A 26,652-nucleotide genomic window follows, 5' to 3' on the forward strand; every position below is an offset into this window, starting at 1 on the left:
GTCAGTATTCCAGCAGGACCACACAGATCTCTGTCTTTGGATTTGATCCCTTGCCAGAGTACCCATGTGGCTGGATTAAAATTTCTCTACAAATATTAAATACAAGAATTAGACTCTTTCATACACTCAGAAATCCAATAAAACCCACTAAACTGGAAGCCTTAGTATAAGCACAGAGGATCTGATGCAGACCCGTGAATGCCCTCGGCATGCTGATTCAGGCTCTGTGAGTTCATGTGGGCTCCGCCTTTGTTGACTTAATAACGAGAATATTTTATCTATAGTTTCAAAGCAAATATTTTTGAAGAAATTAATCATCTGCAGTGTATGTTGAAATAATATTAGGAAAATCTAAAAAGATCCCCAAAATGTTTTTCGAATGAAAAAAATGCAGATTTCTCAATGTAGAGCTTAGCGGAGCAACTGTGCGAGGAACCCACATTCAATCTACAATTATGTTTTGGGAATTTTTTTATGCAAAAAGTATGAGCAGTGTCAGGTCAAACACCATAGCCTCTGCCTTTCATCAAGGTCTGCAATGTTTTGCTTTTATCTTTCTACAACCTATGGTCTGTCTGCTGTTTTCTGGAAGTTGGCATATGGTTACCTATATTTACTCTACTTCCACAAAGAGGGAGAAGATCATCTCGTTATTGGCTTCAAACTTGGAGATGCAATGTGCAAATTATGAGTGTTAGGTTATATATAGTAGAAGAGTAGGTTAAAGAAGAGTGCAGGGTAAAAAAGAAGAAGAGGGCAGGAAACCAAATTTACAATGTTCTTGCCAACTGAGAAGTATATAGCAACCTTGTAACAGAGATTCCTCCCAGCACTGTGACGTGCAGATCCCTGAGTGGCATGTACTATTTGCCATTGTAATATCAAGAAAGGGTCTTGGTTATAAATTTGTGGTAGTTCTAATTTGATACCATGGAATTGCACATTTTAATCATAAGCCATTGACATATAATTGTTTTGCTATGTGTACTATTATGTATTCTAGATGACGATAATTGGATTTTCAAGTATTTCTTTAAATAAGGTTTTATATAGGTATAATTCATCTGATTTTTTTCTATAAAAATAATACTTAAACTTCTCAGAATGGTTTAGTACATTTGCTTATTACTTTAGAGATATTTACAACATTTCTATTTTGAATGTAAATTCAGCTAAATATATGCGAATGCTGTTTTCATGTCCTCAGATGATAGGATGGGATAAGAGCCATACTCAAGCTTTATAGATACATGGCTTGAACTGAGGCCAGAGTGTTTCTATCTAACTGTCCCTAGGCCTTGGCCTGGAAGCTTCTAGCCTCCATGCAATCCAAGCTTCTTCAAGTCTGTTCCTTGAAGGCCTCAGATTCCATCTTCCATCTGCTAACCTAGGCCTAGAATGTTTTCAGCCTTCAAGACTTACTGCTGAATAAGCTCATGCTTTCTAGTTCTTTCTGAACTCTTGCTGGCTGGTTCAGTTCAACTCTTCTGGCTGAAAACTCCTCTCCAAGCTGACTGATTCAATCTGGCTTCTCTAGGCTTCCAAGTTGGAAAAAATCTTCTCTGCTTGGAAAAACTATCTCCGAATTCCACAAACTGAACTGCCTGCACCAAACCCAACCAAACTGTTGCAAACTGTACTGTGCTGACTGCACAAACATTACTGTTTTCCTGTGATGTACTCTATTCCTAGCACTCTCTCCTCACTCTTTTTAAAAATATATATTTTATTAATTTATTCATATTACATCTCAATTGTTATCCCATCCCTTGTATCCATCCCATCATCATACCTCCCATTATCCCCTTACTCCCCTCCCCTATGACTGTGACTGAGAGGGACCTCCTCCTCCTGTATATGCTCATAGGGTATCAAATCTCTTTTTGGTAGCCTGTTATCCTTCCTCTGAGTGCCACCAGGCCTCCCCATCCAGGGGATGTGGTCAAATATGGGGCACCAGAGTTTGTGAGAAAGTCATGGGAGAATGAAGAAATAGAAGGATCCAGAGGGTCCTAGAAACCTACAAGAAGAACATTATGATGGGCAGATCTGGGCCCAGGAATCCTGCTCAAACTATGGCACCCGCCAAGGACAATACATGCAGTAAACTTCAAACCCCTACCCAGATCTAGCCAATGGACAGGACATTCTGCGTTCCTCTTAAGTAGCTTGTATTTCCTGCCTGTCTGCACGACAGGTGGGCATATCCTATCTCTGACACATTCTATCAAATCTTTCTCTGATTTGTCACATTTTCTGTCCCTCAATCAGACGTCATTATTATTTGGGATTGTACTAAAGTGTGTCTGTATTCTAGCCGGAGGGATTAATGTCAGTATCCCAGCAGGACCACACAGATCTCTGTCTTTGGATTTGATCCCTTGCCAGAGTAGTCATGTTGCTGGATTAAAATTTCTCTACAAATATTAAAATGCAATTTATATCTCACAATTGAATAATTGCATTAAATACATGGCATCAGTGTTTATGGGAGCTAAGTTCAGTTAAGGGGTCTTTCATTACTAATTAGAAGTCAAAGTCAATAATGTGAAAGTCTGCTGAGGACTAAAACAAACTGGGGGAAAATCTTTTAAACTTTCAGAATATTCTACTAAATTATGTATGTTTCTTGCTATTTCTGACATGCTATGTCAGAAAATTCTCAATTTATGCATATACTAATATCATTCATTGCCAAATAGTCTATATTTAAACAATGTATTCAATAATTTGATTATTAAAATATTTTGTAAGTAAATCTTAGATCATATGATTTAATGGATGCATGGCTTGGTGTATATACATATATGTGTGTGTTTGTTAAAACCAACCAAATACTGTATATATGTGTATATATGTATATATATGCCTATAGATAAGTACATAATTACATGCCATTAAAAAGTGCTTAGATATTTCACATTACCTTGTGGTAGCACAGACCAAGGATACACATGGCTTTGTAGGTTAGCGATGGATCAAATATAAGATGTGGTAGTAAAGGACTGAATTACAGATCAGAAGTCTAAATGCCATTTTGTTCTCTTCTTGCCCACAGTCTATCTATTTTTAGTGCATTTCAAGTCTGTTCCACCACTTTTAGTACTATGTTGACGTGAAATGCAGGTCTTATTCCAAAGGGAAAATCTGAGTTAAACCTGAGCCACATATCGGTGGCACTTAATGTGTGCAGGGATCTATCTGACTTACTCTTTTTTGTGTGTAAATGTCCATTAGTCTTCATGTTTTCAAAACTTTATTGACCATACATGCAAGAATTTATTTCTAAATTATTGTTTCTATTCTACTATTTTGTTTATGTCCATACCAGTGTCAAATCTTTGGCAATAAACTTTAAGGTCAGTTTTAGTGGGCTAACGAGATGATCAGTGGTTAGCTTCTGCCCTTCCAGGGCATCCAGGTTCTGTTTCCAGCACCAATGTGGAGGCTTGGAATGGTCTGTAACTCCAGGGCTCTGCTTGCACCAGGTGTGCACATGACGATGTACACATATCCAGGTAAAACATATCAGAATAAATATTTTTAAATCAGTGTGAGTGCCAACTTTGTTTTGCATTTTTAAAATTATTTTGTTTTTTCTAGATCCCTTAATATGTAATTTTGGATCTACTGGTCAATTTTTACAAAAAGATCGACCTAAGATTTTGATAGGCATTGTTTTAATCTGTAGATAAATTTGAGGTATTATCATCTTCTTAATAGTAAGTGTTATTGTCTATGGTCATAGGATTCCTTTCAAGTGCTTTTTATTTTGTTTAATTTTTAATAAACTTTCATAGTCTAATGAATATATCTCAAATTGCTTTAGCTAAGTTTATTTCTAAGCATTTTAATTTTAATGGCACAACAAATGAAATCATTCTCATTTCATTTTGAATTGCCAATTAAAATAAGATTTTATGTATTCTTTTAAACAAGCATTATTCATTTTTATTTTATGTATATGAGTGTTTTGCCTGCATGTATGTCTGTACACCATATGTGTCCCAGCCCGTAGAGGCCAGAAGAGGGTGTCATAATCTCTGGAACTAGAGAACTGCCATGTGGGTGCTGAGCAGCAAAGCACATCCTCTGTAAGAACAGGTGTCCTTAACTGCTGAGTCATGCCTTCACAGCCTCTCTCTACTGCTATTGGTCTATGGGAGAACTGCCATGTGGGTGCTGAGCAGCAATGCACATCCTCTGTAAGAACAGGTGTCCTTAACTGCTGAGTCATACCTTCACAGCCTCCCTCTGCTGCTGTTGGTCTATGGGAGAACTGCCATGTGGGTGCTGAGCAGCACAGCACATCCTCTGTAAGAACAGGTGTCCTTAACTGCTGAGTCACACCTTCATAGCCTCCCTCTGCTGCTGCTGTTCTATAGGATTTTAATTATTGTTTAAACGTAAAATATTACATAAAACCACAATGTCTTCTTCTAGTATCTTTCTCAGTTTCCTTCTTGAGATTTAAATATTTTTGTTGTTCCATACTTTCACCTCCTAAATTTTAATCCTATATATTTGGGGGCTGTGAATGGATGTTCGGACATCATTTCTTCTCAGCTTGTTGGCACACAGGAAGCCTCAGTTTTGTATTGTGCCACTTTGATGAATACGTTCATCATTTCTAGATGTTTCCAGGTAGAATATGAGGATCCCATATATAATAGCATATTACATGCAAATTATAATTTGACCTTTTTTCCTATCTGTATCCTTTAAATCCCTTCTCTTGTATTACTTATCTAATAAGGGCTTATAAATTCTAAATGAAAAAATGTGGTAGATAATCCTTTCCTAATCTTGATTTTAATGGAATTATTTCAAATTTTTACCAAATTGGGATGATGTTGGCTATGTGCTTCACACAAACACACACACACACACACACACACACACACACACACACAGATCCTTTATTATTTTGCAGTCTGTTCCTTCCTATGTTAAAACCTAGCATTTTTACCATAATGGCATATTAGGGCTTGTCAAAGAGTTAAAAGATACATTAATCTATGGATACAGTAATGTCATTAGGAGGTTAAAAAATACATTGTCCATTTACCATAATTTTAGTATGTTTCCCTCTAGTGCCTATAACCTGTCACATCATAGGTTCTTGGCCCAGTAAAGATGCCAATAGTTGGTTCTATCTTATTATGTGAGACTTGAATCTAGGCAGAAAGTGGTTGGTTATTATCATCGTGTTCCTGCCACAATGTGTCAGTGGTCACGTCTCTCCAGGCCGGCTGTTATGTTTGTTTGTTTGTTTGTTTGAGTTAAGTTCTCACTCTATAGTTGAGTCTATGCTACCCTAGTTAGGGTTCTCTATGTATCCAGCCCGTCTTAACTCCCATGGCAATCTGCCTGCCTCAGATCCCCATATTCTGAGGTGCAGGTATAAACCAGTATGACTTGCTATATGTAATAATCTTATAATTTTATAGATCACCTACAAAAAAGGTTTTTTATTGGCTCATTTCACATAAAACTTAGAAAAACTATTTAATCACTTTTAATTTTGAATAACACTTTAGTGTCTATTGCAGCCAAAATTTTTATAAACACATATTCTTTGGAATAAATGAAAGTGTGTTGAGAGTCGAGCTAACAAACATGTAGTAATTGACAACCAATTTTTTTCCTGTTAATTGTGAAGTTTAATCTTTTTGAGACTTTTTTGCTGGCTTTAATTTCTTTTTTGGATTTACTATCATAAACCTCTAGAAGCCTTAGACAAATTTCAGTTTAAGTCTATAATAATTAGCTTTGGAATGTAACCTTCAAACGTACCTTATTATGAGTTCATTGTGGTCTAAATTGAGTATTAAGTCCTCAATATCTCCTGTCTCACAAATATGTCTGTCAGATATATTGAGCCAGAAGGCTGAAGATGATGCTCCAGCATTATAGAGAGCTATGGGTGACTGTTCAGGCAGCAAACTGTCTCTGTCATTTTCTCTTTTTGGTAGCTGCTAAACTGTGCTTCCTGTCTACTCAGATTATTAATTTTATTCCTTCTCAAGTCTTTGATGGGGTTGAAGACCAGAGAGTTTAATTTTACAATTAAGCTTAGTTGTTTAGGAGTTAAGATGTTTTTAGGTCTAGATAGATATTTTAAGTTGATAAGGCGAGATATGATAGATATTGATTTACATTCCGAATTTTAGATACACCAAGATAGGAAAGATATTTTCTTCAAGGTTGCCAAATACAAATAGCCAAAAGCCTATGAATGTAACACATATATAATTCCTGATGGTTTCATTGTTTTCTTGCTGTAGGTAGTGTATTGTATATATGTATAATAATATAAATGTATATGTAAAAAAAGAAAAATAAAAACAAAAAACCAAAATCAGTATTTCAGTCACTAAATAGAATATTTTATATTTCAATAGTTTTGAGAAGGTTCTGACTGCATACTTTTAATTCAAAATTTCTTTGTATCTTACTAAAACCCCCGAAGTAAATAAATATACATTTAACATCATTAAAACTTAATAGAAAATTACTAGAGTTGTGAAAAAGTTAGTTTTCTTTAATGGGAAGCAGAGAGGATGGTTTTGGGAGTTTTCTGTGATGATGTGGCACATGAGAAAGCACTGCCTTTCTTACGAGAGTATATTTGAATTAAAGACATTTACGTTCCTTATTCCATCTTGGTAGATTCAGGTATGCCCAACAGTGCTGTGCTTAGGAACTAGGGACTGCAATTCCTGACCTCAAGTGTTCAAGAAAGATTTAAGGAGGAATATATTCTTAAGTCGTTTTCCAGAAGAGTAGCCTCAGTCACCTGGTCCTCAAAGTCCTTAGAAGTGACAGGGGAGCATGGCTGAATTGCACACTTATATGGGACTGCTGGTACTGGGCTTACGTTCTTCGTGGATGACCAGACTGATGTTAGAGTTATGGTGGCCACAGACTGGGAAAACTTAATTTGAGCTGCATTAGCTTTTTTAATGCTGTGTGAAAATAACTCTGAAATCCATAGGCTTATAGCTAAGTAATTGTGATTGAGCTTAGTGGATTTCCTAAACAAAGACATGAGAGGAGAAGTTGAAACAGTTGGGAAGAAGAAAAGGACCAGTGGGGGAGGGGCATCGGAGCAATGGACACACAGAACTACCAGAATATAGACACAACAAACACTTAAGTACCTTACAGAACTTCTGAGCATGAATGTTCAAGAAGAACTTACTGGGTTGTTCAAGTTCGGTGACTATGCAAGTCAAGATGTAACCAAGGGCTGACGTTATCTGAGGGCTTGATGGAAGCCATGCCCTACTCAGGAGAAAACAAAGCAGAGGCTAAAAGTGACCTGTATGGCTGAGCTTCAGAAGCCAAGACTATTTATTATCCCTTGAAATACGCTGTTTAAATAGGTCGCTCTTTTCAGATTGAGAGTGCACAGCTTCCAGGAGGGGAGGGCATCGGGCGCCACCTGGGGAGATGACTACCATGGGGTGCAGTAATTCTTCTTGTAGACTATTAATGAAGTTGACCTTGGCAAATTAAATTTTCACTTTGTTTTTCTATGTGCCCCTTTGAAGCTTCCAAATCCCACTAACTTTCAAGTTGGCCCTCTTGTTTTTCTCATCTCTGTGTGGTGCCTTTTCTGTCTCCTCTTGTATATTCTCATGGCTACTAACTTCATTGCTTCCCGCCATCTTAAAGATGTCAAGCATTCAGCAGTAAACATAATTTTTAACCAATTTTTTTCAATGTGGATGTCTAGCATGTAAACATCTGTATATCCAGGAGCAATAGAGAAGTCAGAGATTAACTCCTTGTGTCATTTCCTTTCAAAATAACATGGTGTCCTCAGAATTTCCCTGACGATTTTAGAAATTCAGGAACTATTGTTGCTATCCTGTTGTGTCTTAATCCAGTATTTGAACAATTTTGGCATTTTATACTTATGATTAGCTCTGAAATATCTTTCTATGGGGACTTTTTGCTTTGTTTTGTTTTTGTCCCTCTTAAATACTTTTTAAAGCTTTCATATTAAAACTGTTTGGGTCAATAAATCTTTCTTTAATATCCTAGTGGTCAGCCATGAAGAGGTAAGTAGAAAGTAATGACACTCATTCAGTTGATGATCCAAATGATTGATTGAACCCAATCACTTAACACTTTTCTAAAGTCAATATCAAGGGGAAAAAATGAGACTCTTATTATGGTAAACTGTATTTGTACTGTCAGCATTTGGTGATTTATTACAAACCTGTGGCTAGGATTAGGATATTATAAATGGGAGAAAATGGAAGGCTCATTAATTTTTTATGCCCACAGGTGGAAGACATGCAGTGGGCTAATAGAGAGCGCACACACCCGGCATCTGTCTGCAGCCTGCCGTGCAAGCCCGGGGAGAGGAAGAAAACCGTGAAAGGGGTCCCTTGCTGCTGGCATTGTGAACGCTGTGAGGGTTATAACTACCAGGTGGATGAACTCTCCTGTGAACTGTGCCCTTTGGATCAGAGACCAAACGCCAACCGCACAGGTTGCCAGAGGATCCCCATCATCAAACTGGAATGGCATTCTCCCTGGGCCGTGGTACCTGTGTTCATAGCAATATTGGGAATCATTGCCACCACCTTTGTGATCGTGACCTTCGTCCGCTATAACGACACACCTATCGTGAGAGCTTCCGGGCGGGAACTAAGCTACGTGCTCCTAACCGGGATTTTTCTCTGTTACTCGATCACCTTTTTGATGATTGCAGCACCTGACACAATCATATGCTCCTTCCGACGGATCTTCTTGGGACTTGGTATGTGTTTCAGCTATGCAGCACTCCTGACCAAGACAAACCGTATTCATCGAATATTTGAGCAAGGGAAGAAATCCGTCACAGCACCTAAGTTTATCAGCCCAGCGTCCCAGCTGGTAATCACCTTCAGCCTCATCTCCGTCCAGCTCCTTGGAGTGTTTGTATGGTTTGTGGTGGATCCCCCACACACCATCATTGACTATGGAGAACAGCGAACCCTAGATCCCGAGAAAGCCAGGGGAGTGCTCAAGTGTGACATTTCTGATCTGTCACTCATTTGTTCACTGGGATACAGTATCCTGCTGATGGTCACTTGTACTGTTTACGCCATTAAAACGAGAGGGGTCCCAGAGACATTCAACGAAGCCAAACCTATTGGATTTACCATGTACACCACTTGCATCATTTGGTTAGCTTTCATACCCATCTTTTTTGGCACAGCCCAGTCAGCAGAAAAGGTAAGTACCAGGAAATCCTTTTGACGACCCTTTTCCTGGGTTTATCTAAATTAAACCCCTTAATTTAGGATGAGTTTTCCTACTTTCGGTTCATTTATATTCTTTCAAGATACTTCACTCTGTGTGTGTGTGTGTGTGTGTGTGTGTGTGTGTGTGTGCGCGCGCGCGCGCGCGTGAAGGTCACATTGCTTTGAGTATGTATGGCCTATGAATGATTTTATATCCTGAGTAACACTATTGCATGCTCTTTGGCAAGGCTGAAGATTGACAGACTTCACCTCATTTTCTGGGTCTCTCTTCCCAGGCCTGTTATCTACAAAGTCATTGTTCTTTTCCAAATGTTAATTAAAAGACAGAGACAGAAAGGGCAGATGGGCTCACAGGGGTGAGCTGTCCCAAAGAGATCCCACGGCAAAGGGAATGACATCTTTTCTGCTCTATGGAAACTCTGGGAAAAGACATTCTTCGACAATTATGATTCCAATCATAGAAGCAGAATTTATAGGAACACAATCAAAACCAAAACACTCTGAAATGTGTTACTACATTCCAAACCACTTACCACATCTCCCCAGATCCTAATCTTGCTAATTTTACATTTACAAATGATTATTATAGTGAGTAATTAATATAACAGATGACAACTATATAGTTGTTTATATTTGTAGGTGAAGATCAATTGACCCTTTGAAGTAATTTTCTTTGTTGTTAGTCCTCAGTTCACATTTTTCCTCAGGAAACACTGATAGTAGAGAAAGGCTCCACCTGCGATAACAGTATTTGCTGACCTGGATGCAGTTCTACACAGGAGGAAGCCTACAACAAAGGCCAACCCTCAGGTCCCAGACTTGGGAGGTGGGATGGGGATGGAGGAATCTTGTAGCACACAAGGAGATGTTAGATTTTTGTAGCAATAGCCCTCCAGCCTTAATATGTATGTAAGAAAGATCTCTCAAAAGGAAGGCCTAAATATCTGCCCACCCACCATCATTAGAAAGACACCAACTATTTCATGGGAAATTGTATTCCTGGGGCCATAAAGGTGTAGGTGAGATTCTGCATAACTTAACGTCTCAACCAAGTCAGATAGAAAGTCTTCCACAGAGGACAGTGAACTTATTAGGATGATCACTCAGCCATCAATGGATCAATGTGGTTTTCAACTATGTATGGATGGGGGCAAAAAAGACCTTTAGAAAATTCTGATGACTAGCGTGAACTCGCCATGGATTCATGATCCCCAGCACTACCCTGATGGTCTGGCTTTGTGGGGGGCCTTGGGGGGGGGTCTCAGACAGTCGACATGGGACCAAGCATGAAGTGGGAAGTTAAAAGTAAGATAGTTGGAGGAAGAACTTTATTCTAGCAATGAAAGGATGTATTTCGGCGTATAAGGACAGAAATGTATTAGAGTTAAACCTATAAATCTAACTGGTGAAAAAATATATGAGCTGGGAAGTAACTCTCAAAGTCCAATGTTTAATTTGATTTGTTGGTTTAATCAAGAAAAATAGTATATTTTCCGAGTTTGAAAATGTCCAAATGTATACATTACTGGTAACAACAGTGTAAGCAGTTGTTATATTTGTTCTGTGCTGAAACCTCTTCTTGCTTACCGTATTACCAACAGAGGGCCATCACAGCTGCTGGCTCCACTTCTGGTGACACAATGAGTAACTGACCCAGAGTCTAATGTGCTAGCATTCCTCTTCTTAAACAGCACAACTGTTCTTTTTCCGTACAATGATTTCTACAGATGGGAAGGTTAAATATAATTGTGAGTATTCTGGGGGATTTTTGCTTTTTCCAGAATTCATTGCTTCAATCTCAAGATAAATAAAATCATCGTTTTGTATCAAGGCACTGAATAACACCACAGAATTTCAAATTTAAGTTCTTAATGGGGCTTTAAGGTTATTGAAGTGTTTCCTCCCAGAGAGGAGTTCAGGAAGTCTGCTGTCACTGAGGACCTAGTGTTCAGTTGACAGCTCCTGAGGAATGTGGAGTCACTCTTCTTTTGGCACTGATGTAGGCTGCCCAATCTCCACCGGGTAGCTCTAACATCTGTTTGCATATGGGCAACCTTAATTGGATTCTGTGTTTCTTGTTTGTTTGTTTGTTTTCAAAAAAAGAAGAAGACACAAATTGGGAGGAACATTTATTGGGTGAGCGACTCAGGGAAAAACTGGAGAGAGAAATGACAACGTGATTATTATCATATTTCATTGTACACATACATAAGATTATTAAACAATAGGATTTTAAAAATATTTTCTTCTAGAACAATAAGGTTACATATTTGTAGTTCCTAAAGTGCAGCAATTAAAATAAGTATTTGAAGGTGAAATAAAGACAGAAATATGCCAAGGAATTGTGGCTGCCTGCTGTGGTGCTGAGCCTATGAGAAGTGTATATCTATTTTAAAATCTGGAGTTACATTTACTTTTATGAGTATGGACATATCCATGCCTTTAGAGACATGGTTGAATGTGGTTAGCCAATTTCTTTTCTTCTTCTTCTTCTTCTTCTTCTTCTTCTTCTTCTTCTTCTTCTTCTTCTTCTTCTTCTTCTTCTTCTTCTTCTTCTTCTTCTTCTTCTTCTTCTTCTTCTTCTTTGTGGGAAAAAAGTATATTTTAAAAACAAACTGTAAAACAAATAGAAAATATGCTAACTGGAATTTATTTTGTATTTATGATGTGATCAAATGTAATACAGTCTGAAGAACTCAATAATAAGTAATAACTGTTGGGATTTTCAGAATGTTATAGAGATGTATCATTTAGTCTCTAGGTTGTAGAATTTAAACTGTCATTGTAGCAAGAGTTATTGGATCATAAATAGTCTTTGCCACTGAGGTACTTTATATAATAGAATTATGTGCTGTCCTAAAACTTACCTTAAAATTTACTGTCTGCTTTTCTTTCAAAGTATCTTTGTTATTCAAGATGATAGATACAATGCTGGAGATGGTTTAACATTGTTAAAGCTTTTGGCATGAATATTAAAAATGAGCTCAACATTTCTATCTCTTAAATAAGTTCTTAAATAAGTTTATTGACTCGGCTGGGGAGAAGAGCTGATCATGCCTCCATTTTCATTTATAATGCTCACCCAATTAGCCCAGGTTATCAACTTGAAGCATTTACAACAACCAGGCAACACACACATCCATTAATTTAGCAGGTCCTTATTGAGTATCGTGTCTGGCATTGTGCTAATTATTGAATCTATGTCAGACTGCCTCTCCCAGCGTCCTTGTAAGGATCTGTTTGGCTCCCAGCCCATGCCTTTTTGATGCCTGCCAGACCAGCAGGATGCCAGGCTCAAGGACAGAGGAGATGGTGAGGGGTCATGTTTGAGATGGGAAAGGAAATAACTATGCATCCTATAGCTATACATTAGTGAAACAAAATGTGTAACATAGAAAACAGCAGGAAACAATTTTCTCCCAGTGTGCCTTTCATTATGCCCTCTGAGAGTAGTGTCTAGTGCAGGGAAGTTGTTGAGCCATGCAGCTCTCTCTCTGAAATTACAAGAAGTAAAAGCAAGGGTATAGATAGTTGAATGATCTGTATAAATATTTCTATATAACCAAGTTCTCCATTATATAAAGAACATTTAGTGCAGAACCATAAATATTGATCTTGATATTGATAGCTTTTTGAAGTGTATCATGCCTGCTTTCACTAACAAGCACCGTTTAACTATTCCACCTGATATTTCTTTAGATTTATAATTATGTAATTTGATCATACTTCTGAATTCTGCTAAATATTGGACAAAATTTACTTTCCCTTTTCTCAGGGAGAGGCTGTATGAAGGAAATATATAATTAACTACTGAGGCATTCCACAAGAATAAACAAACTCACATAATTGTACCAGAAGGACAAAAAATATATTTAAAATCATTAACTTAATAGTCAGGAAAATAATCAATTGTTAGTGGTAGCTGGAGGCTGACAGGGTGGCAAAATTTTGTGAAGATACTTTATCTCTCTTAATTGGGCTCATAACGTTCAGATAACCAGACAATGGTTATGACTCAGCCAGACTCCAAGGAGAACAGTGTTTCAACTGGAGTATTGGACAGAACAATAAAAAGCAATGCCAGAGTGGAAAAATATAAAGAGGCTGGAAAGGCGTCTAAGTTAGTGTTTCTATTGCTGTGACTGAACACCATGAACAAACACAGGTTGGGAAGGAAAGGATTTATCTGGCTTACACTTCCATATTGCTGATCATCGTCAGAGGAAGTCAAGACAGACGCTCAAACAGGGCAAGAACCTGGAGGCAGGAGCTGATGCAGAAGCCATGGAAACGTATTGCTCACTGGCTTGCTCCCCATGGCTTGCTCAGCCTGCATTCTCATAGAACTCAGAACCGCTGGCCCAGGGATTGTACCAACCTTAATGGGCGTGGCCTCTCCCCCTTCAATCTCTAATTAAGGAAATGTCCTGTAGGCTTGCGTTTTCTTTCTTTTTAAACATATCTATTCATTTTTATGTATATGAATGCTCTATTTGCATGTAAACCTGTATGACAGAAGAGGGCATGGGATCACATTGTAGATGGTCGTGAGCCATCATGCGGTTGCAGGGAATTGAGCTCAGGCCCTCTGGAAGAGCAGACAGCGCTCTGGCTTTAGCTAGTGTCAATTTGTACCAAGTTGACATAAACTCTCCAGCACAATTGACACCCTTTTCATCTTGACACACAAACACATCACCCTTATGCCACAAACTTTCCTTTCTCATTCATTCCACAGGTCTCAAATTAAAAACAAAAATTAGCCTAAAAATCCCATAGTCTCCACGAAAATAAAAAACACTATGAGTTTAGACCCTTTGAAATACCGATTCTCTTTATTAAAAATCCAAAAACGTCTTCTAAAAGTTCAAATGTCTTAACCGTGGGCTCCTGTAAAAGTCAAAATTAAGTTAAGTATTTTCTTATTTCAAGTGGGATGAACCATGGCACAGTCACAACCACATAAAAGAAAAGCCAACATTGCAAACAATGCAGTATTCAATGTCTGGCATACATTCACAGTCTCACAATCTTCTGGGCTCCACGAAGGTGTTTGGGTCACGTCTCTGGTTCCACCCTCTGCAGCATACACAACTTATCTTCTAGGCTCCAGATGGCTCTATTTCACTGCTGCTGCTGTCACTGTGGTCATCCCATGAACTGGCGTCTCCAAAATCCTGCATCTTCTGCTGCAACTGTGCTGCAGTTTCACCAATAGTTTCTCATAGGCTCTCTTCATGGTGCCAAGGCTCAACTTCTCTTTCCATCTTCGATCTTTGGCCTTCAACTGTCACCAAGGCTGCACCTTTACCAAAAGCCTTTCCTGGCCTTTCACAGTGCCAAGCCTCAGCTACTTTCCAAGACCCCTTCATGCCTTCAAAAGTAGTACTGTTTCAGTGGCTCTTACACTACCAAGTTCAGCTGCCAGCTTGACGTACAGCCTTGGTTGCCTCTGGAACAGAGCTTCTGTTTGTTGGTTCTCAGAAAACACTTCCCAAAACAGTTCACATAAGTTATTCTGGTCTCTTCTTAATCACCCTTAATCATAGGTAATTTCTCAGCTCCATTTGATCAGCATTGATTGTCCCAGGAATATAAAGATTTCACTTCAATGATGCTGGTCTCTTGTTAATCATGGCTGACTCTTCAGGCCCAGCTAGTCAGACAGCACAGATTATTTATACAAAACGCCCAATAGCTTCTTTGCTTTCCTCTGGAACATTACATGCCAGTCCTCCATTGCCTGAACTGCTCTCAACTTTATCTTCTAAGACCATTCAGAGCAACTTGCTGAGCTTTCAAGACTGAATGGAGTTTCTAGCCAAAAGTTCCAAGTCCTTCCACAATCCTCCCCAAAAGCACAAGATCAGATCTTCACTCCTGGTACCAACTTGACTTTGTTAGGGTTTTTATTGCTGTGGTGAAACACCGTGACCAAAAGCAAGTTAGGGAGGAAAGGGCTTACACTTCCATATTGCTGTTCATCATCAGAGAAGTCAGTACAGGAACTCAACAGGGCAAGAAGGCAGGGGAGGACCTGGTGTGGTAGCCTGGGATGGTACTGCTTAGTGGCATGCTCTCCAGGCTTTCTCAGCCTGCTTTCTTATGAAACCCAGGACCACCAGCCAAGAAATAATAATACCTACGGTGGGCTTGGTCCTTTCCCATCAATCACTAGTTAAGAAAATGCCCTACAGGCTTGCTTGCCCCCCAATCTTATGGAGGCATTTTCTTAATTAAGGTTTCCTCCTTGCAGATCACTTTTGCTGTGTCAAGTTGACACAAAACTATCCAGCACAGTTAGTAAAACGAACAAATGAATAGCAACAGAACCCCCTAAGTATGCCAAACAAAATGTCCTAAAAATAAAATCAGTGCACCTGAAGCAGCTTTTCCGCCTTCGCCATGGACAGCATCTACCTGCAAGTCAAGTCAGAGACGTAGCACCAACTTTATCCCTTCCATCTAATAACTCCACTATACAGGATGTCACCCTGTATAAACTTGTAGACCACACAGCCTATGTACTAGATGTACATCTGAATGAATGCATTCCCAGATAGAGCCCTGTATAGAGTATCTTCTCAGGAAGAGCCTGTTAAAGGAGTAGCTGTAACGACAATATATAAATACTTGCTTAAGAATTTTCAGGTTATTTCATAATTTGAGTCATTATTATGCCCTTTCTACTGGATACTTTGCTATTTGGATGATTTGACACATATATTTCTCAAAATAATTTGGCACTTTCACTAACTCAGAAGAAGAGCTACTAAATATTTAAGCTGAAAGATAATTATAATAGTTTTACTTCTTCCTATGTAAAATTCACAAGCAAAGGAGAAGCATTACAGTGATCTGCTCCATGAGACATTTTGCCTTTTCCTCATGCTTTCCGTGTCTCTGCCTGTGTGGAGGAAGAAGAGTGCAGGGGTAAGGAACTCCAGTGACTGAAGGGAAGTGAGCTCGCTCTGGAGAATCGATGAGCTGAGAATATGTGAGAAAGACAGCATTCTCCTACCAAAGGAGTCAACTCCCCCAGCACTACAAATCCAACAACTACAAATTTGTATGTAGAGCCATACAAGACAATCACCTTCCACATTTGCTCATTCTCATTCTCAACCCGGAATCCACTTAATTTTATATATCCTGGGAAAGGATGAGAAGATGGTTTACTTTTTAAGAAATATGCTTTTGTCTCATTATATATTTTTTTGGTTTGTGTGGGGGTTTTGTTTCTGTTTTTGTTTTTGTTTTGTCTTTTTTGTTCTGCCACCTGCATAGTCCTTTTCTTTTCTATTATTTTAATTTATTATAATTTATTCAGATTATATGCAGATTGTTATCCCCTCACTTATATCTTCCCATTCCCACCCTCCCTCCCTCTTCCACCCTATTCTCCTCCGTTCCCTACACGTTTGACTAAGGGGTCCTCCGCCTCCACCATATGACCACAGCCTATCAGGTCTCATCTGGATAGCCTCCTTCCCCTTCCTCTGTGTACCCACTGGGCCTCCCTACTTCATGGAAGTGATCAAATTGGAGCCACCAGATTTCATGTCAGAGGCTGTCCCTACTCCCCCACAACCGTGGAGAATCAGCTGTCCATTGGCTATATCAGAACAGGGGGTCTAGGTTTACTGCATGCATTACACAAATTGTGAGCCATGGAAAACATTTCCACACAGGAAGCAGTGAATCAAGGCTGGGCATCATCATTGTTTAGGTGGCATCCATGGGGACAGGGAGCTTATTTGGGTTTGCTCACCATTGTATTCTAAATACATATCATAATGACAAGTCTGAAACAGCCTGGAAGTATTTGTTTAATGACTGAAGCATTAAAATAAATGATAGTTAAGGATTTAATTTGATTTAAGCAAACAGTTAATTGTGCTCAGATTCTCTAGCCATTTATACCTAAACCAGAAGAGTTTTATGGAACATGGACATATGCTTGTGAGTATGAGCACGCAAATACACCAGGGAAACAGGAGTGTGCAGGAGACAATGATCTGCAGCAGGAAGAAGGAAATGCTCTGGAGGAAGTGTGTAACTGGCTCCAGATGCTTAGCCAGAAAATGTGGAGGAAAGTGCAGTGTTTTCAGAAAGAAGTTGCCAAACATTTTTTATGCTGCAGTAGGAAATGTGAACAGGTTTGTGTGCATGTGTGTGTGTGTGTTTGTGTATGAGAAAGGGGGGAGAGACAGAGAGAGAGAGAGACAGAGACAGAGAGACAGAGAGAGACAGAGACAGAGACAGAGACAGAGATGTCTCTGACTGGTAATAAGATACCTGCTCTAAAGCGTAGTCCACGAGTCAAGAGCTTACAGAACCTGGGTTGCAGTGTCTAAAGGTCAATGGAAAAAGACACAGGATAGACAGCTTAGACCAGAGGTCCTTATAGCCACCCGTGACTTTTTAAGGGGAAGAGAGTAGAAATAATGAACACTATCTGCTTTGCATGTCTGCACCGGTAGGTATATTGTTCTGTCTACCGATGAACTGTACAACACCTCGGTTTTGATTTTGTTTTTCTTGCCCCCTGTACTCATTTGGTGTGGTTGCCCTTGGAGGCTCCTTGACAGCTCAAGTCATAGCACTATTTCAGATGGTGTGGTAGGTTATTGTTTTCCTATTTCCTGATAGATAATATCAACTGCACCAAGATGTTCTCATCTCAGTCTAGAAGAGGAGAAACAACTTAGAGAAGAAAAGGAAAGCATTTACTTGATCTTACTTTTCCAGTTATACAAAATGAAATGCATGTGAACATTCAGAAGAGAAAGGAAAATGAATTTCTTAGAAACACATAGGCTTGATTCTTCTTTGTCTGTGTTTTTTCTTTGTTTGTTTGTTTATGGTTGTGTACTTATTATAGCTATAGAGTATTTCAGCTTCACATACTCAGCTCAGCTCTTTTGGGGATTATTATTTGACATCGCAGATGGACACTTATTCAACGAACCTTGTTTAAGCTCCATAGTGTCATGTTTGGGACTCTATGGAAAACTGTGTACCAGGACTATTGATTGTAAACATTTGATTATTATTTGTGTTATGGTATTTTCTCATGCTTTTCTTTTAGACTGAACTGAGTTTTAAAACTTTGCAAAGGTCTGTGCCTAAATCACAGTGACTTCATGAACTAGACCGCTACAGACTCAGCCAGGAAGGTGATCAGAGTGCTAACACACCTCACCAAAATCAGTTATTGATATGATTCGAAACTCTATGATACTAGATTTAATTAATATTCATTTTTTCCAGAACATGTAGATTGTGTACTTATTTCAAAATAGCTTGATATTTGTTATATAAAAAGACTTATTTTTATGTATTGATTAAAAGTTAATGATACCCAGATCCTTGATAATAGTGAGGTTGGTGACTTCCTTGTAAATTCACGTTGAATTTTCCATCACATGGTAGAGACTTGTATTTTATGAAAGCACACAGAATGCCAGAAAAAGCAGATGACAAGCAAATAGTTCTTTTGGGCTAAAAACATAATACAATATTTTTTGTGTGTAATGAAATTAAAAACATATACATAAATGGCATATCACATATAGGGAAATATCACTAACCTTAAGTTGTGGAAAATAACCAAATGTTAATGTAAATTTGACATTTGCAAAAATATATGCAAATCACATATATTCCAATATTTAGAAGAATGAATGAAAATAAAAGCTCAACATTCTACTTCTGTGAACCTTATAAAATCAAAGGGCATAAATATTATCATCAAGAAAGTCCTAAACTATTTACCAATGAAAAAAATCTACAAATTACTTGAAGTTGCTATGATGACCATCAGGTAAATATGCACAGGGTTGAATTTCAGAATAGTGACCTGCTAATTTCTGCTTTCTATTCCAACATCAGTGTAAGGAGAGGGAATATTTACATTACATAGTTGTGAAAAACAGTTTGTGACACAGGCAGTCTTCTTGTGGGTAAAAGAGAAGATGAAGAGGGATATAAAGTGCTTTTATATCAGTATAGATGGGGCAAAGTGTAGAAAATGTTCCTCCTTCACAGTGACACAGTTCTCAACTGTCATAAGTACCCAGTGTACTGTCATAAGTGCCCAGTTCTTGCTTGCTAGGGTCCTTATCATTAAAATAAAAAAGCAATCAAGAAAAGACAATCAGCTCAGAAGTCCATATCCATCCATTCTAAGCAAAGAAAAAGCCTCTACCAGTAATCGTTTTCAATTAGCCTGACCTGGCAAACATAATTGTACATCAGTCACCATGGCTTATTTAGATTGAAGAAAACTAATAGTACAATTGCAAAGAACTACAACACGAATGAAAAATAATAACTAATTCCAAAGGAGAAAAAATCACAAAAACAGTTCAGAATGTATTTGAATTTAAACATTTAGCTTTCAGAGAGAACCAATAGGATGCTGGGTATGGTCACGTATGACTAGTGCAGGATCATCAACAGAGATCAAGAACACTCCTAGACGTGAAAGACAGAAGCAGGTGTGCTAGAGAAATAATCTAAACATTGATGTGGTTCCCCAGCAAAATGTGTATGAGGTCTCAGATAACGGCAAGTGTCACAGAGCAGCCAGAGGGAGCGAGTACGCGCGTGAGCAACTGCAAACGCACTTGAGATTTCTTTACCTCCTTTTACATGCTTTTTAAAAGTCTTTTCTTTCTTTCTCCTCCTTTCCTTTATTCCTCCCTTTCTTTCTCTTCCTTCCTTCTTTCCTTCCTCTTTTTTTGTTAAAGTGTGTGTGTGTGTGTGTGTGTGTGTGTGTGTGTGTATGTTCCTGTCAATTGAATCTAGGGTGTCATACATGCTGGACAACCCACTACCACTTTAAAAGGATTCCAAGCTGTTAGTTTGACCCTAAGTTCATCTGGTACCCCAGACAGGTACTGAACTCTCCTGGTAGCTCAGGATAGTCTTGATTGTGCAATTCTGGTACCTCTTATTTTTAAATGCCTGGGATTACACAGATGTACCGCTAGGCCAGAGTAATTTTGATACTTATTCTTATCTTTCCCCTGCAAACCTAATTATGCTTCTTAGATGAATCTCAAGTAAATAATATTTAGCAGCTATTAAAAGCAATCACAGCTGGTAATGTTTTTACATTGTTAAAAGGAGCCTGGAGATAAAACCAAATAAAATTTTATTTACTTGAATGAAGGTAAATATCATTAACTCCATATTTCAAATACTACTATATGACTTAAAAATTAAGTAGATTAACTGGGTGTGGTGATGCACACCTAATCCCAGCAATCAGGAAGCAGAGCCAGGCAGATCACATTGAGTTCTAGGCAAGCCTGGATTGCATAGTGAATTCAAGTGAACCAGAACTTGCTTCATAGCAAACCAAAACAAGACAAAATGAACAAAAAATAAAAGAAGGTGTAAGTGTTGTTTTTATTTCCTCAGATGAAGGAATGAGAGGAGCACTGTTCCCAAGACTTTTTAATTCTTTCTGAACTTTCACTGGCTGGTTCAATTCAGGTGTTCTGGCGTAAACTCCACTCCAAGCTGTTTGATTCAAACTGGCTTCTCGTGGCCTCTCCCTCACTTGTTCCGCCTGGCTTCAAACTAATTCTGACAAAATGTTTTAATCTTCTGACCCCTTCTCATTGTCTGGCTCATTCTATTTAGCCTGTTCTCTCCCAGTAATCAACTCTTGGTAAAAAACTTTTTCTCTCCCTATGTCTTTCTTAAGTAGCCTTTCCTGTCCTGTGTTCATGAGGGGCGAGATAATCCTGTCTCTGGCTCATTCTTCACTTTGTCCAACCCTTAAATTAGATGTCACTTTTAAATATGGCTGCTTCTTTCTATAAACTAACCTTACCTTCGTTGTTTGAAATGAAAGATGTGTACTAAGGACATGTCTGTATTCCAGCCAGATCACACTGTTATCCAGAGCATGTCTGCATTCCAGCTGAGTCACATAGACCTAGAAAGTTCTTTGGATGTGATCCCTTGACAGAGCAACGATGTTGCTTGGATTAAATTTTCTTCACATCTTACCCTTTCTGCTTAAGCTGGAAATTGTACACATATTTAGAATTACAACAGAATTATCAATTCTATAAATTTAACAGTCCAAATGTCCTTATGAAGACGTCTGTTGATGAAATGACCTTCATTACCGCAGTCCTGATCATCTGTCCCCCAGCAAGTCTCCATTTCAGCATCAAGGTTTTCCAGTCTGTAAATCTGATAAACGATCTGTCCATCTTCAGCCAGTTTTGAGCTGTCCTCATATAGGGTATCAATTTTCTGCATTGTCACCGAGTTGGGCCAATCACATGGAACAGTCTGTTATTCAGGTTAGATCTTCATCAGTTTTGATGGGACACACGGTCTCTCATCACCTGTGGAAACATAGGCCTAACCCACCCCAGTACAACACACTCCTGACTTTTGCTCTGATGTTAAAACAGCTTTAATATATACAGGTTGATCTCACTCAGTAGTTTTTTCCTACAATCCAATGTGTTCCACCTGATCTTATTCCCCCTTTCTGTTTATCAAGTTACAATTAGATTTTTATGAATCCATACATACCAAGAGCTAGCATTTCTTACTTTTTAAACTGAACAGGCACTCATATTTCATGCCCTGCTCCGTGCCAGCAAGCTGACCTTCTTACCAATTTAAACACAGAAGCAATAAGGCCATATTACACAAGATGTCACTATATAGTATCAATGAACAGGTGTCTGTTGTTTGAGATTGAAAGAATATTAATATGAGCTACCCATTGTTGAAGTAAATCTCTTCCCCATAGGTTTATGGCTATATCCTCCATATAAGGTTTTAATCTTTCTACTTTACCTTGTGGTGCCATATATTTTACTTTTGTGTTACCTGAGATAATATTCTCATCCCTACAAGCTGTAAAGATATCATCTAAAGGGGACAATGTAGATTCCAAGGTTCTCACGAGATTATAGTTATATTGTCTTCTGTGTAGCCTTCAATTTCAATATCATATAATTTTAATTTTTGTCTTTTGTCATTCATAATAGCCTGCCAAAAAACAAAACAGAAAACCAACCAACCAAACATACCCAAACCCACTTGATTTCTAATCCTTCCAAATCCCCCTGTTCTTTCAATTCAAGCTGCTTCACCTTTGACACGTGGAAACTATAAAGGCTGAGCAGTCCAATCTCCTGCATTAAAATGCACATTTTTAATATAAACCATAATCTTAGTCTCTCTTTTAAAGTCTTCACCTGTAATTCCTGATGCACAATGAATCCTTGAGATGTTAGGCTACTTCTTCCTAAAAACCATTTTCTTGTCTTTGGGGGTAGAGGTTCTTGAATTCCAGTGGGTATTTTATATCAATGAATATTTAGGATAGTGTTGAATTTTTAATTATGGCTAAGTCTAGGGCAGCAATTCCTTTTGTAACATGCATTAGATTTTCAATACCTAGTTTAGTTATCTATAGTTGCTCTGTACATTGCTGACATGAAATACCTGGCTTGTGTTGTTTGTTGCTGGGATAAAACTGAACCCCCTTAGGGCGTTTCCCATATTTAAATGACTATCTGGTAGGGAGTTTCCCATCCGTAAGGGATACTTCTCATGTCTCTTGTTGCTCTTCACTCATTAGTCTAATGCCCATCCTTACCACCTTGTACAAATCCTGGATCTTCTAGAGAAGTCTCTAGAAACACCTTACCTACAATCCCTTTTCAAATCGCCTCTTCTCCCACAGATAAAACAACAAGACATTTTTATATCTATAATTATTGGCTATTGCTTGTCCGGTTACATAGTTATGAGGCTCAATATCACCAGAAGTTCTAATCCATTCATCTATGGGTCCAGATAGAGGTTTTAAAGGTACCAGAACTTTTCTACACTCTGCATTTGAATTTTCAAAAGCTAAAATCAATTAACTCCTATCTCACATCTTGATTTGATATTCCCCTGTTTGTAGCAGGTGTTAATCTACGTAAGAGAGCAGCAAAAGTCTCTCTAGGTTTTTACATAATCTTTATGAATGACATGGACCTCTTTTCCTCCTTCTTCCACTTTAACCCAGGCTCTTACAGCTACTAAAGTACATTGTATAATTATAGAGTCATCAACTTGCATCTGCTCTTTAACTATTGATTTTTCATGATATTGACACTTTTAAAACTATTACATTTTTCCATAATTCCAGCATCTTCTTGCCACTATGTCAGCCATTTGTAATTGAGAACCAGCTTCTAGTACAGGTGCTGCTAAATCTTTCTAGTCTTGAGGAGTAATCCTGCATTGGGTAGCCCAGGTATATAACATTTGCCATACATAGTTCCAATTGATTTTCTCTTTTTTCCCCCAAGAAAGGAATTTTCTGTGTTGTGTTGGCTGTCCTGGACAGGCTTTGTAGACCAAGCTGACCTGGAACTCATAGAGATCCACCTGCCTCTGCCTCTCTAGCGCAGAGTGCTGGGACTGAAGGTGTGTGCCACTACACCCAGCTTAATGATTCTTTAAAATGTTTAAGATCTTGTATTTTAACAGGATTCCAGGCTAGCTGTTCATTTAGTGAATTTTTTTGTTCCCAAGTAACTGGGAAAGCTGGTGAGGGTGGCTACTTTTCCTCCATTTCATTAAGAGGGGCTCTGGTAGGTTCAGTGGGCTGTCTATCTTGATCCTCAACTTCACAATGAAGCACTTCCTGTTCCTTGGCTTCCTCTTGTCTGTCAAACCTTTGTACTGCCACAGCTAATTTTTATTTTTGTACAGCTATTTTTTCTTGTTTTAAAGGTACTTTTTTTCAATTTTTTTGAGAGGAAAATATAAAGATTGCAAGGAGTTTACTGTAGAGGTCACAGTTGCAGTAAGTGCTGCGATGGCTTTTTCAAGTAAAGTTTCTATTCCTGCAAGTCCTGCTCTTATTCTTAAGAGGTCTGGAATGGAGTTTCTCATATTTTAATACCAGAAAAGTCTGTTTATACAATTAACATTGTCTTTTGGAATGAGTTACTACGGAGCCTCCCCAGCCTCTTTAGGCATCCATCTTTCTCTGGAGATGATCCCAGGCAAATTTCTCCTCTGCCATGTTTCTGTCAGATATCCCTTTCTGTATGTTTGGGCTTTCTCCTTCTCCACTGGGTTTTCCTTTGAACTTTTTGGGGACCAGATGCAATTGTTGTTTTTATTTCCTCAGATGAGGGGATGTGAGCTGTTCCCAAGCCTTTCTAGCTCTTTCTAAACTTTTACTGACTGGTTCACTGAAAAATGAAAGATTAATCAAGTTTATCTATTGGTTTTATACAATGATGAAAGATGGGTAATCTGGAGTTTAATTTGGTCGATTAAATATATAGATTTAATATAATTACTTAACCCATGTTAGATAACAATGATTGTATGCAGTAGGAATTAAATGGACATCTCAGTAATCTTTTCTAAAGCAACGTGAACACATAGTGGCATATTAGGAACCTTTAATGTTTACTTTACTTTAGGGAACCTTACAGACACATGTGTGCACAAAGGACTTGGAATTATGTTAGCTTACAAGTGGTGACTGCACTCCATCACAAGTTTTTGTTAAATATTTTCTCATGGGCATGCACCTTTGCTCTGTTGCTTGATATCAAGAAAATAAAGAAACAATTAAAAATCTGTTATCAAGTTTCTTAGCATCAGCAAGCAGTGAATGTGAAACACACAGGTACCTTACAGAAGGAATAGTGAATAATAAAATCTTGAGGCCATAGATAGTAGAAGGAGGAAGACAACTTGTCCTTTAGAGAAATGAAGCGAGTGTCATTAAAAAGATAAAATTAAGTACATTTGGGGATGTGGTGGGACCAACAGATGGAAATAGCCTCCTGGACTGTAGCAAAGCTGGGTTTAAATATTCAGGTAAGAAAATGGAAGATATCACTTGCAAAACCTGGGAGAAACTATCCTAAGTTTGGAATAGTCACAAGAGGGCTGTATGTCTCTATTTACACCAGTTGATTTGAAAAGGTCCTTCTCAGTGTGGACAATAACTTACATGATTACTTGTAAGGTGTCTGTGGCCAATAATTGGGAACCACTCCATGGAAGAAGTTCTGCCATGTTTGCGTGCCATCTACCAGGCATTTGAGTATGTTTAAATCCCTCAGAGCTTGAGGAAAAGCCTCTGGGTAAGTACGTGTAAAAGTCCTCCATCCTTATGTGAATTATAACACATGAAGCTAAGAAAAAAAGTAAAATGTGTTTATTGAATAAATGTAATCAAGAAATGTTGGACACGTTTCAGATTGAGTTGGGAACTGAAGACGCGACAGGGCCTGGTGCTTCTGGTGTACAGGCTATGCGCGCGTTGCGAGAGTAGGGCTTGTCTGGGGAACAGGAGAGGGTTATAGCAGTTCTCTTTTGAGAGCTGAGGTTTTCTTCTGGCCATGTGTAAGATAAAGAAAACAGCTCTCTCTATTTTGCAGGGAGATGGGAGCTAAAGCCTCAGTTATGCTAGGCAAATGCTACCTTTCAGCTACATCTCAAGCCATTTAAACTTCTCCTTATTATCACACTGGAAAGCGGTTCTCTTCAATTTCTGATTATTGCACCTAGCCAAGAATGGCCAGGCCTATTGGAGATTATTACGTGGAGACCAGGGAACATCAGGTTTTGCAAATAAAAGCCAAGATACACTTCATGGAGAACACCTTCAGGATTATGATCTGTAATAAACGAAACCACTAAATAATGAAATAAATGTTAAAATGTCTTTTCTTTAAATTTACTTATTTTTCTGTGTTTTGAGGTCATGTAGAGGCCAGAAGACAACTTGTCTGAATTGATTCTTCCACCATGGAGGTTTCAGGGATTGAACTCAGGTCAGGCAGGAAGTATTCTCACCTACCAAGTCATCTCACTTATCCCTGAAAGATATCCTAATAGTTGAAATACAAAGCCTGCATAGGGTCTCAATGCTGAGAGGGGGAAGGGGACATGAGTTCATATCCATAACCAAGAAGCTTTCTCCAAAAGACAATCGATTGCAAAGGAAAAGAAATAGTTTTCTCCACTGGAGGCTCATGGGGTAGACAAACCATACTTATGTGTAGGCTCCAGGCCCAACAGTAAATGGCTAACATTAAATGAACTCAATGGCAGCGTTGTAGATACTTTCCCTCGTATTGCTTTGTTTGGTTATCTTATTGATTCTTTGTTCATATATTATGGTTCCAGATTTTGTGTTTTTGTGGTGTGTGTGTGTGTGTGTGTGTGTGTGTGTGTGTGTGTATGTGTGTGTGAGAGAGAGAGAGAGATAGAGAGAGAAAGAGAGAAAGAGAGAGAGAGAGTGTTTCTTGTGCTCTGTCTTCTTGACTCTGATTATTTGTTATTGTGATTTGCCTATTTATTTCTATAGAGAAAAATA

The 26,652-nt window shown here is 38.5% G+C and overlaps 1 protein-coding gene across 1 annotated transcript in view; it reads left to right on the forward strand.

The window, feature by feature from the left end:
• Positions 1 to 26,652, forward strand: part of Grm8 (glutamate metabotropic receptor 8) — an 845,527-nt gene that overhangs the window by 744,824 nt on the left and 74,051 nt on the right. Inside the window, exon 9 of the mRNA XM_051151844.1 lies at positions 8,299 to 9,234. Within this exon, the coding sequence (XP_051007801.1) occupies positions 8,299 to 9,234 (936 nt within the window). The remainder of the gene's footprint in view (positions 1 to 8,298; positions 9,235 to 26,652) is intronic.

Source organism: Acomys russatus, chromosome 10 (assembly GCF_903995435.1).
Source record: "Acomys russatus chromosome 10, mAcoRus1.1, whole genome shotgun sequence".
NCBI lineage: Eukaryota > Metazoa > Chordata > Mammalia > Rodentia > Muridae > Acomys > Acomys russatus.